Source organism: Amblyomma americanum, chromosome 5 (genome assembly GCF_052857255.1).
Source record: "Amblyomma americanum isolate KBUSLIRL-KWMA chromosome 5, ASM5285725v1, whole genome shotgun sequence".
Lineage (NCBI taxonomy): Eukaryota > Metazoa > Arthropoda > Arachnida > Ixodida > Ixodidae > Amblyomma > Amblyomma americanum.
The window spans coordinates 201,466,926-201,479,137 of record NC_135501.1 but is presented as its reverse complement, the minus strand read 5'-3'; the positions used below and the strand labels follow the sequence as shown (position 1 = coordinate 201,479,137).

Genomic DNA, 12,212 nt, shown 5'->3' with positions numbered 1-12,212 from the left:
GTGCGCCGAGCTCGCGCCGCTCGCCGGACGGACGTGCATTGTGGATGATGCGGTGCGCGCGGCGGCGGTGTCGCTAGTGGATTACGATGGCTGCTCCTCGCCGGTGTTGTTTTCGGTGCGTCCGGACGCGTCGCACTGGGTCACGGACGGCCTGCGGCCACCGGCTGTGAGCACCTATCGCGCGTACCGGTGAGTCCGGAGTCCCATGCCGCATCGAGTAGGGCCGTTGCGGGCTTCCTTTTAAGCCTAACGCCGCCGAACTAACGGTACGGTACGTGTTTCGGACGGACCGTGTGGTGGGAGGCGGGGCTCCTGGCAACAGCACACTGGCGCGTGCTGCTGTGGCGGTCCGACCATGTGCGCGCGCGCGCCTGAGTGTTGTTGCTGTTGACAGGTCGCTACAGCTGCTCGTCTGAGGCGTTCGCCGCCTCGTCTTACACCGCCGAGGTCGCCTGACAATGAGCGAGGGCGTTCCAGCGCGATCGAAAAGCTCAGCGTGTGTTCAGTGTTCGGGGAAACGTTCCGGCGCTTTGTAAGCTCGGTACAAACTCTCGCAAGGTGTCGGCGACCGGCATCGTCGATCGTTGCCGCTGTTACGCGTGTTCACGTGTGAAAACAACGCTGAACAGCTCTGTTCTGCTTAGTTTGAATTCTTCGGCGCTCAAGCTGCTCCGTTTAAATGAATCATGAGTCGGGTGATCCAGGGAAACGCATCACTCGCGCGGAGTTTGTGTTGATTACGGACCCCCATCACGCCTTTTCCTTTTTTAACTGCTTGATAGCCGATGGTCCGTGAATTAAATCACTTAGCCGTTGGATATTTACCAAATAATGAGACTGAGAGCAACGTAGTGATTTCTTTAGGGTGCATATTTCTGTGGCGGTTAATCCCGTGATCACTCTGTCGACGCGTTTGTGTAAAGCAAAACATCGTTCTAAAGCTGGGCTCCTTTCAAACTTCATTTCTGCGCGTGCAAGCTGTTGGGTTGTTAGCCGCTGCGCTGTTCGGGGGTAAAGCGGAGTTACAAACGTTGGTGCTGTAGCACCGACGTTCGATGCTGTATCGCTGTGCAGTTCGTAGATCCAGCGCTGTGGAGTCAACTGATCGAAACCTTTCAGTCCAGCGACGGTTACGGAAGATTGCACCGAACTGCCTTATAAACATCTCTCGCACCGACGTCGTGGAGCTGGTTTTTCGTGGCAGAATAAGGGTGAAGGTCCGACGCTGCCGGCGTTGAGGTATAAATAATCGCCCGAGGACGGATTAACGTCACACACACACACAAAAGCGCTTGTGCTCCTGCCTTTTCGACCCGGCGTAAATATAGCACCGTTGCGGCTTGCCTTTTCACGGCCTTCCTGTTCTTACGTGGTCATCGCGGCCTCGATGCGGAGCCTTTTTGCTCTTCCGTGGACCGTTCGAGCTTCGGTGGTGTATCGGAGATCGAGGCGCTCGTCTGTACAGCCTCTTTCCGAGTCAATAGCTCACCGGCGTGCTGCATCGATGTGATTGAATGAGCTGTATGATTCATGAATGCAGTGATCAATAAGGGCTGAGCTCATGTAGACTCATTTACCGCTACGCGTTGTGACCCAAATGAATGTCGGTCACTACAGCTAGGTGCAGTGCCCTGCATGTGCATTGAAACACTACGTTTAGTTCTGTTAACTGAACACTCTCGTACACTAGAGACGTACGGACGTTGGTCGGCTGTGACAATCGTCGTGATACATTGTCCCGTCTAGGCATTAAAATACCGTTCCAGCTGTTACAATTGTCCGCGATTATTTTATGTTTCATTAACGCATTGCTGTTCTTAGCGGAACATTATTATTAACTCGGTAAAAACTATGCTTGCACAATGCGGCGGCTGCTATTTTTACGGCCTAAAACTTTGCTGGCGGTTGTTGCCCCCTACCGCGCTTGGCGGGTCTTGTCCTGGCGCGATTTGAACGCGTAGATCGTGTTAGAAATGACTGACTTTTTATTCAGGTAAAATGTGTTGTAGTTGTGACGCAATAACTGTATGTAATAAGGAGGCATTTCATAATCATCATCAGCCTTACTACTCCCACTGAAAGTGAAATACCTCTTCCATATGAGAGGTGCCGTAGTGGAGGGCTCCGGAATAATTTCGACCACCTGGGGATCTTTAACGTGTACTGACATCGCACAGCACACGGGCGCCTTAGCGTTAGAAGTGGGATGAAACGGTTTTGTTCTCACGGTTAGTAGGGTACGCGCTTTCTGGCGGAAACCGAATCTGGGGTACAAAATTACCTTAAACGGAGCCATTAGCAAGTCGATTTTTGCGTGTAACGAGGACCGAAACGGGCCATGTGCATTGCCAATACCAGACTTTTTTTTGATGCTCGGATTCAAGGTCAGACGCAACCCTGCAATTTGACGTGCCACCATGACCCTAAGATGATGAACGGTACGTGTTACTCCTTGTGATGTGCCCTTCCGTAAGCAGTTTCGGAAGGGCACCTCAGGCTTGGGCAGGCCACAGCCCGGTTGACGAATCCTCTTGCAAAATTGTGGGCTGCTTCGTTCCCCGGGTGGGACGAGTGCGCAGACGCCCAGATAATTTGAATCTGGCGCCTAGGTGTTAGATTGGACAATCTCTCAAGAATCGACATGGTGGCAGCGACTCTGCCTGTCAAACAGCCTTTCGCAGCGTGGACTCTGCCTTCTTCTAGCCCCGGCATCTGCCATCGATACTGAAGCACCTGATCTGAAGCAGCGCAAATAAAGGATAGCAGGCAGAATGGAGAAATTAAATGAAAGTGATGAGGGGACAGGAAGGGAGGATAACCCGAAAAACGCGGTTTCTATCCCCTCCGCGGCGGTCGCATTTCGTTGGAGGCGAAATGCTAGAGGCTCGTGCACTGTGCAGCACAGGTGGTCGAAATTGCCCGGAGTTCTCCACTACGGCGTCCTTCATAGCCCCTGTCGCTTTGAGACGTTAAACACAATAATACCGAGAAACATAATCAAATAAATATCAAATAGCCAGAGTCATTTTCTTTCAAGCACCTCTGCCATTCCTCTTTGGAAAAAAAAAATGTTTCCCACCTAAATAGTCCATTCAGGCCTCAAGAAAGCCATTTCGCAAGGTCTTTCAGTTCAAGCCACCGACGGTTGTTTCTGTTTACAGGCGCGCAAAATGTTGCACAAAGTGTTACAATGGCTAGAAATTGTAACATCGAACTATACCGTCATTTGTCAGGATGAGTACTGGAAGAATCAGGAGATTGCACTTTTTTTTTCCCTTTTTGATGACGTGTACATTACGCCAGAAAGTCAGAAAAATGAACGACATTATTGCGAGGGACAAAGTCTCTCCGCACGAGTGTGTCGAAGGACGCGCTACTGGCCTCACTGTCTTGAGGAAAATTATTTATTGCGTTCGTTCGTGTACGCGTAAAAACACCGTAGTCGGCATATGAAGAGTGCTAAACTCCCGCCGCGGTGGCTCAAAGGGTAGGGCGCTCGGCTACTGATCCGGAGTTCACGGGTTCGAACCCGACCGCGGCGGATGCATTCTTATGGAGGAAAAACGTTAAGGCGCCCGTGTGCTGTGCGATGTCAGTGCACGTTAATGATCCCCAGGTGGTCGAAATTATTCCGGAGCCCTCCACTACGGCACCTCTTCTTCCTTTCTCCTTTCACTCCCTCCTTTATCCCTGCCCTTACGGCGCGGTTCAGGTGTCCAACGATATATGAGACATACTGCGCCATTTCCTTTCCCCCCCAAAAGCCAATTATTATTATTAAGTGAAGTGAAGGGGAGTTGGGCGAGCTTATGGGTGGGGCCCTCATTCCAGGGCTCCTCTGGGTTGAGCTGCCCTGCGGATCGGTTTTATGAGGGCCCGTTGGTCCTCCAGGTTATCGGTGGTCAGCAGCGCCTCCCACCGCTCAAAAGACGTGTTTTCCATCTGTACAGTGTTTGGTTTGGCCCCACATCCCCACGAAATGTGGAAGGGTTTTAACCCGGGTACCCCGGTTCCGTAGATGAGCGCCTTAACCTTGGCCACCGCGGCGGGTACGTAGTTCTTCCTTCACTCCCACCTTCCTCCCTTCCCTTACGGCGCGGTTCGTTTGTCCACAGAGATATGTGAGACAATTTACTGCGCCGTTTCCTTTCCTCAAAAACCAATTTTTAATTTTAGCCTAGCCGCTTTGGTGGCTCAGTGGGTAGGGCGCTCGGCTACTGAGCCGGAGTATACCCGGGTTCGGACCCGACCGCGGCGGCCGCGTTCCGATATAGGTGAAACACAAAAAGGCGCCCGTGTGCTGTACGATGTCAGTGCACGTTAAAGATCCCCACGTGGTCGGAATTATTCCGGAGCCCTCCACTACGGCACCTCTTTCTTCCTTTCTTCTTTCACACCCTCATTCATCCCTTCCTTCACGGCGCGGTTGAGGTGTCAGCCGAGATGTGAGACAGATACTGCGCCATTTCCTTTCCCCAACAACCAATTTTCATTTCCGATGGTCGTCTCGTGCTCGCACCTGGAACTTTGCAGCGGCGAAATACGAGAATGCTGTATTTTACGCGCTGCAGGGCAGTTTTTACGTTAAGAACTTTTCGAGATTTGTATTATACTATAAGCCTGCTAATGTCTGTCACTCTATTTAAAGGCCTTTTTCGTATTCTAAGCAAACGCTGCGATATCAGCGAGTGCTCTGTCGTGTGTTTTACTGGATATCAGAGAAGTATGAGGAGGGTGGTTGGTTGGCTGGCTGTTGCGGTATTTCCTTGGGGTGGTGCGATCCACTTGTGATATACATATTGTGCGTTTTTTCTGGAATGCAGACATCCTTATGCACGAAGTTTTGAAAAAAAAATTGCCGGTGGTTAGTGAGCGACAGGTGTGCTGTATCGCGCGACTACAATCGCGTCTTGACGTCTGTAATGTTCAATGCGTTCCACACACTGGATAGGCAGCGCGCTCACCGTGCCACCCTGGCAGTTAATGGTTGATCGCGAAAAGTTGGCCACCCAATGAACGCTGCGGCCTATTGCTGCAATGGCGAGTGTCTGCCACAACGTTATCATCGCTGATGCATGCAGCCCACACCTCTCTCTCTCTCTCTCGCCACGGCCACGTGCCTCAAAGCGCGATTGAGGCGTCTACTGACCCAGGGATCCAGTTATAATAATAATAATAATAATAATAATAATAATAATAATAATAATAATAATAATAATAATAATAATAATAATAATAATAATAATAATAATAATTGGTTTTATGGAGAAAGGAAATGGCGCAGTATCTGTCTCATATATCGTTGGACACCTGAACCGCGCCGTTAGGGAAGGGATAAGGGAGGGAGTGAAAGAAGAAAGGAAAAAGGAGGTGCCGTAGTGGAGGGCTCCGGAATAATTTCGACCACCTGGGGATCTTTAACGTGCACTGACATCGCACAGCACACGGGCGCCTTAGCGTTTTTCCTCCATAAAAACGCAGCCGCCGCGGTCGGGTTCGAACCCGGGAGCTCCGGATCAGTACTCGAGCGCCCTAACCACTGAGCCACCGCGGCGGATCCAGTTATGCGCCTTCCGCTTCTCAAAATCATCATAGATCGTCGTCAACGCCAACGTCGTGTTTCGAAACCGGGTACTGCGGCTCAGTAGACAAGTGCCCTAACCACTGAGACACCGCTGCTTCTGTGCCGCGTTTCTGCCACAACGTTGTCACTGCCAACGCATGCAGCGCACATCTGTCAACACCGCCACGTAGCTTAAAGCGCGACTGAGGTGTACACTTTCCCAAGGAGCCAGTTATGCGCCTTTCCTTGGCTTTCGAGACTCCCGCTCTCCATCGGTGTCCGCGCAGCTTCACACGCCACGCGCTGAAGGTCGCTGAAGGTGAAAGCGACAAGGTCGGCGAAACTCGCGGAACATAGCGTAGTCTGTCTGTCTGTCTGTCTGTCTGTCTGTCTGTCTGTTGTTGTTGTTGTTGTTGTTGTTGTTGCTGCCAGGAAGAAGGAAAAGGAAAGTGCACAGGCGTGCTCACTGGCTCAAGCCGAGCCACAATCGCTGCCACGTGCAGATAGTAGGAGTTGAAAGATGGGAGTAAAGTGTTGGTGCAAAGTTTATATTGAAAGAGGGTTAAATATGCCGCTGTCCGGTAGTACCAATTCTAAGTTACGTTGCACCTCGTTTGCCTTAACGAGGTCCAGAGCGGACAGTAGCCTCTTTAAAGGCTGCCCTAAAAGATAACGATGCGCAAAAGTCCTGAAAGCGAATTGTGCCGATTATACGGTTTGCGCATGGCGACCGGGCGCGGTATACAGGCGGGATTGCGTAACCATGGCTGAAGCCTCTCTTCCGGAAGTGACGTATTACCTGCCACCGTGAACGCATTACTCTGCGTGCTTTTCTCGCAGGTCGACGGACGCTGCCGCGCGTCTTGTCTGCCCGCCGATGGCGCGACGGAGTCGAGGCGGAAGGGCGCCGGCGGAAGTGACGTCATCGCCTTGTTCCCGCGTGTAGAGCATGCGCCGTCGGACATGCCTGCCATCTGGAGGAGCCTCATCGTGCTTCTGGTCCTCGTCATCGCCGTCCTGCAGGTATGATGCTTGTACGTGTGCACAGTACGTACGGACAAATGCACGACCCGTCGTTATCATCACCGCCATGCCCAGCCGCCATTATACTGCGTACACATACGCGCTGTCTCTGATGACGTCCGTGTCGATCATCATTTCCGCAGGTAGGCTGCAGGATACGAGCCCATCACAGTGATGAGGGCCGTCTGCTTGCTTCGGATCTTTTTGTTTTTCATGGGCCGCCCACCATCTCTTCGGTTACGAGCTATCGACGCGTGCTACCGGACCCCAGAGCACGGCTAAATTAGCAAGGCTCTGTCGCGTATTTACAAAAGCGGGCTCATTGCAGCACCCTGTCCGTTTTCGGACTAGGCAAGGAAGAGCTGATCTGAAGGGTATTACCGGGAATGCCGGTAAAAAGGCTTAGAGCAGGGATCGAAACTGCGCGATGCCCGAAAAAATAATTTTAAAAAATCCCCCAGTCATTGGGCATTCGAACCAGCGCACTGAGCGACACTTGTCCAGTGCTGTCTGTTATACCTCTCATTTTCGGTTTGTGTAAACTGCAGCCTATGTATGCACGAGAGCTATCTATTAGTTTGGCATCCTCGCTTGTAACATTTTTGTTTATTATAAGTTGCTGTTGAAGGATATCGTACGTTATTACGGGCTTTGTATCTATAATATAGTATGACAGGTTCCACCTTTCAATGGAGGAATACTCCAAGTCCTGGCTGCATTGTTTGCGAATACCAAGTCTCCGTTCAATCTCAACACCTCAACGCCGGAAACGTTTCGAAGCACATGTAAGCAATCCAGTGCGCATCGCAAGAAGCAATGGACAAAATGAGTTGGATGTGGAGGGGGTAGTGCTCAATGATAATTAGGGAGGACCGAAGCCAGAGTGACAAGCAAAGGAACTGCAATAACGCGATGACTAGCACGTTTCCTCGCCGCCTCCATACGTGAGGGCAGCCCTCGAGCTCTGCCTGCTTTGTTTGGCGCCTTGGCGTGCCGAGCCATCATCTCCGTCTCCTTCTTCCTCTCTCTCTCTCTGCGCCTCCTCACCCCGCCCACCAGTCAGCGTCAAGATGGCGCCCCGCCAGATCATTCATCGCTCCTTGCTGCCGGGCCTTTGTTCATTCTTCGTTCGTTCTTCACGCCTCTGCACTGCCTCGCCCGTGCACACTCCACAGCTCTGCGGAAAGAGAGAGAGAGAAAGAAGGAGAGAGAGAGAGAGAGGCGGGCGTGATTCTTAATTAACGGTCGGTTCCCTTCATACGTGTTGGGGCCGCCGTACTCTTTCCTTTTGGTGTAGATTGTATCCTCGGCTTAATCATTTTCCCCCGGCCCTCGTCGTGACGATGGCATTGTTATTCTTGCCGCCGTCTTTCGCCACTGGCCAGGGTGAAGGAATGCCCCGTGCTTGATGAGAGGACTCGTGCACGGGGAGGGAGCCGTCGATGATGGACTGTATCGCGTCCCCGGTGTCCGAAGTTGGGAGGTTTTCGGGAAGAGAGGTTACAGTCGGAAGTTGGCGCGTAATGTCAGCTACGAAGGCTCATTTTTTTAAATAGTTGCTTGGACCGTAATAGTTAATTGGACCGTAGCGTGCCCCCCTTGCCCCAATGGTTGATCTGTACTGGCTAGCAGATGTATAGCTTTACTTTGTAGCCGTACGGCTGCGCTTGGGTGGATGGCAATGAGTAATTACTCCCTTATTACAAATATAGTTCACCTTAGGGGGATTCGCCTAAACATTGGACTAGCGGAAAACCAATATACTGCTAGTGCGCTTGTACGGGTGATGTGTATTGCTGTTCTTTGTAATTTTCTGCAGTTTAACCTATAGTAAGTCACCTAACCGATCCACATCATTGCCACACTTTACCAAATGTGATTTGGCGTAAGTTAACGATGGAGCCCGTGAAAGAGCCTCTGATTGAGACGTTTCTCCAAAGCCAGAAACATTTGTGTTCAATGGGATTCATTTCGGTGTGTTTGTGACGTAGTCGGATGAAAAGCCCAGCCTGTAGTGACAGACAGCGATATGGATACGTAATGTAAGATTTGTTCGGAAACAGTGAGCACGGCTCCCGCAAAACAGGACAGGGCTTAATTCGAGTGACGGTGAGTTCTGTTTTAGTGACAGTACGCGTACGGAGCAGTTTTACCCCCAGTCTACTGACCCAATCTTGTAAAGTCTTTTTCTGGTGTAATCAAGATTCGTTCCGTGTTAGAGGACCTTTGGCTGATGCAGTACGCGAAATGAGCTCTTGTAATGATTCAAGGAGACCTTCTTCGCACGTCCTCCTAACAAGTCCGTCGAAACGGTTTTTTTCGACGCTTTTCTGAAGTCTGAATCATGTACGCTTTACATGGGCTACTTACGTTATGGTCCTTGGAAATTTTTCTGGGATCCATACTTGTTTACCGTAGCCACGTGAAAGGGGCCTGGCGGTCACGATCTAAAACACCGCTATCCGCATCTGTACTTCCGGTAAAGCCATTTTATAATAATAATAAATTGTCTTTTGGGGAGCGGAAATGGCGCAGTATCTGTCTCATATGTCGTTGGACACCTGAACCGCGCCGTAAGGGAAGAGATAAAGGAGGGAGTGAAAGAAGAAAGGAAGAAAGAGGTGCCGTAGTGGAGGGCGTTTTTCTTCCATAAAAACGCAGCCGCCGCGGTCGGGGTCGAACCCGGGAGCTCCGGATCAGTAGCCGAGCGCCCTATTCTCTCCAAATCAAGCAGCAACTGTTCTAAGGAAGGGGAAATGCGAGTCTTTGTCTCGTTTTCTTTCACGCTCTGGGATGGATCACGGACAAATCGGAGCCGAATGGATGCATGTGAATGAAGCTTAGCGGAATCCCCTTTGAAGCAGGGTGGTTCTCTGGCGCTACTTATAGGACAACGGAAGAAGTTTTAGAATTCGGTGCGCTTAAAGGGCTCGAACGTGTGAAACTTGAAGGTGCGGCAATCGAATTATTCTTAAACTAGCATTCGAAATGGTGGCTGTAATCGCAGATTAAAGCCGGGACGGTCTTCAGGATTCTCCGCAGAGCGCTAAACCTGCAGGGTGGGTCGCATGATGACGTCATCTACGACGCTGGTACACATTTGCTACATTGGAACGCTTGCTTTGAAGGAAGAAAGCCACAACCACCGAATGCAAAGCCATCGCAGCGTTGCTTGGCGTTATCCGACGATGCTTGGAAAGGTGTGGGCGATTGGATGGTAAAAAATTTATTGCGTCGAAAGCAGGTTGCAGGAGACACATATTAGATGGCCGCTGGCTCATGGCTGGCGACGACCTCATTGGCCCGCTCGATTGCCCGTGCTTTAATGTTAGGACCCGAGCTGACAAGCACGGCCTCCCACCGCTCGGGAAAAGGGAGCTGTATCGACTCCGCCGGAGGCGGATCATTTTGCGCAGTTCCAAAGAGCGGGCGAAAGAGACTCGGAAATTTGAAATTTCGCCGCCCGTGATGGTTTCTCCGCACTGCTGCGATGCTGTAAGGAGAAGCCTTAGCCCTAATTGGTGATTACATCATCATTTTAAATGCTAGCGCAGAAAATACTTGGCATGCTTTGATTACAGGCTTCATACATTCGAATCCTAGTATCTAGTGGAAGTATCAAAGAGTGGTTCATATTCCCTTTAAGCAAATTTAAGCGTTGAATTAATTAATGAGCATGCACATGTGGCATAGTAAGGAAGTTTCTTGTGGAGTTTATTTCTCGGGACATTCATTAGCGCCTTTCTGTCTGTCTGTTGTTGGCAGGAAGAAAGAAAAGGAAAGTGCACAGGCCTGCTCACTGGCTCTAGCCGAGCCACAGTCGCTACCACGTGCAGATAGTAGGAGAGTTGAAAGATGGGAAGGAAAGAAAGGATAGTAAAGACGCGCTAAAGACAAGGCCGATCCCGGAGGTAGTGCAATACCGGGTCAGCCGGTGGTGGAAGTGAAGCAACCTTCAAACTCTCCGCCACATTTCCAAAAATAAGTCCAATTGGACCCGTAATAGATAGATAGAATAAATTCGTTCGAAGAGAGCTTTTAAGTGAACCGCGTCGTCGTTTGAAAGCTTGTACCGCCTTGACAAAGCGAAACGCGATGAATTGTGCAATGCGTGCCGCTCGGCAATGCTATAGAGGTGGGCGATTTCTGATGAGATCTTGTAATGGGTGGCCGGCTGACCTCTTAGATTTACTTATCTTATATGCAATTGCCTGGTGTCTGGAAAGAAGGGGTGCGCAATTATTTTTATTCAGAAAAAAATATTTCAGACACGAAAAATTTTTTGTTACGAACAACTGGAAATATATTAGGACGTGTGCCCAGTTATTTTGGACGATGTATGAAGTTTCTTCTTTTTTTCTAAAAATTGGCAAAAATGGCGCACGGAATGTTTTGTTCCTCACCTTGGAGGTGTCTATCTAAAAAATAAAAGAAATGAGCTATGACGGCAAACGTTTAGCGCCGCATTCAACTTACCTGCTATCAGGAATGGTAAAACTACCATGAGGTAATATCACAAATGAACTTTTTTAAATCGATACCCAAATTTCTTACGGTTCAGTGATTTCCCGAAGTTGGCGCATTATTTCTTCATCCGTTTCATATGCGTCAAATTTTTTTTATATTATTTAGTAAGCAAGTTTCTGTAAACGCAGCGTTAAACGTTTGCTGTTATAGCGAATTTCTTCTTTTAGGTAAAAACGCCCAAATTTAGAAAAAAAAATCCCCGCGTCATTTTTACGAAATTTCAGAAAAATAAAAGAATCTTTAAGAAACAACCAGAATAACTGGCGCACTCTACAGCAACCATAGATAGCCTGTATAAGCTTTCAGTCATCTGCCCGTGATATATTTCCAGTTTTTCTTAACCAAAGTTAGCCAAAGGAGCAATGCATATATAGTCGCGGAAGTCCACATCTTCGGAATCAGGAATATTTTTGTGCTTCGAAATATTTTTTATGCACAAAAATAATTGCAGATGTTTTTTTTTTTTTTCAGTTATCAGGCAATTACATATAAGTATCTGAACTATATTTTATAAGGTGTCAAGCAGCCACCCATTTCACGATTTGACACCGCCTATAGATGCCGCTTCCTTGTCTGGCCCCTGTTGTTTTGCACTGTCGATTCACTCTCCAAGTGCTGCCTCTGCACACGGCAACATCGGCGCCTTTTCCTTAAAATGGCGCTATCTGCTAACCCGCTAGCGCTCGCTCCTGGTAAGGGTTTCTGTTTCTTCGTTACAGTGGACGTTTCGTTATATCCACACATCACCTATACAGTTGAACCTCGTTATAACGAAGTTGGAAGGTCCCGGCGATTACTTCGTTATAAGCGTAGCTTCGTTATAGCCCGTGTATTGACCGAGCTTCCAAGGGGAATCGCCATTCCTTCGTTATATTCATTATTTCGTTATAACGGGGTTCGATTGCATGTATCCGCAGATTAGTACATTACAAGGGTGTAAGCGGTGTCTGACTTCGTTAAACACCTCCGCTACGGCGTGCCGGGGAGATTTTCACTGCGACACGCGTTGCATTGAGCAAGCGCCAAGAAGCGTTGCATGTCGTTTCGACGGGAACAGCTAGCGCAGTGCGCAACGTTAGCTTACTATTCTTTTTTAAGC

General features: G+C 49.5%; 1 protein-coding gene across 1 annotated transcript in view; it reads left to right on the top strand.

Moving 5' to 3' along the window:
• LOC144133418 (beta-1,4-glucuronyltransferase 1-like) overlaps positions 1 to 12,212 on the top strand; it is a 271,081-nt gene continuing 258,869 nt past the window's right edge. The window contains exons 1-2 of the mRNA XM_077666507.1: positions 1 to 189; positions 6,404 to 6,586. Of these exons, the coding sequence (XP_077522633.1) occupies positions 6,527 to 6,586 (60 nt within the window). The 5' untranslated portion in view covers positions 1 to 189; positions 6,404 to 6,526. The remainder of the gene's footprint in view (positions 190 to 6,403; positions 6,587 to 12,212) is intronic.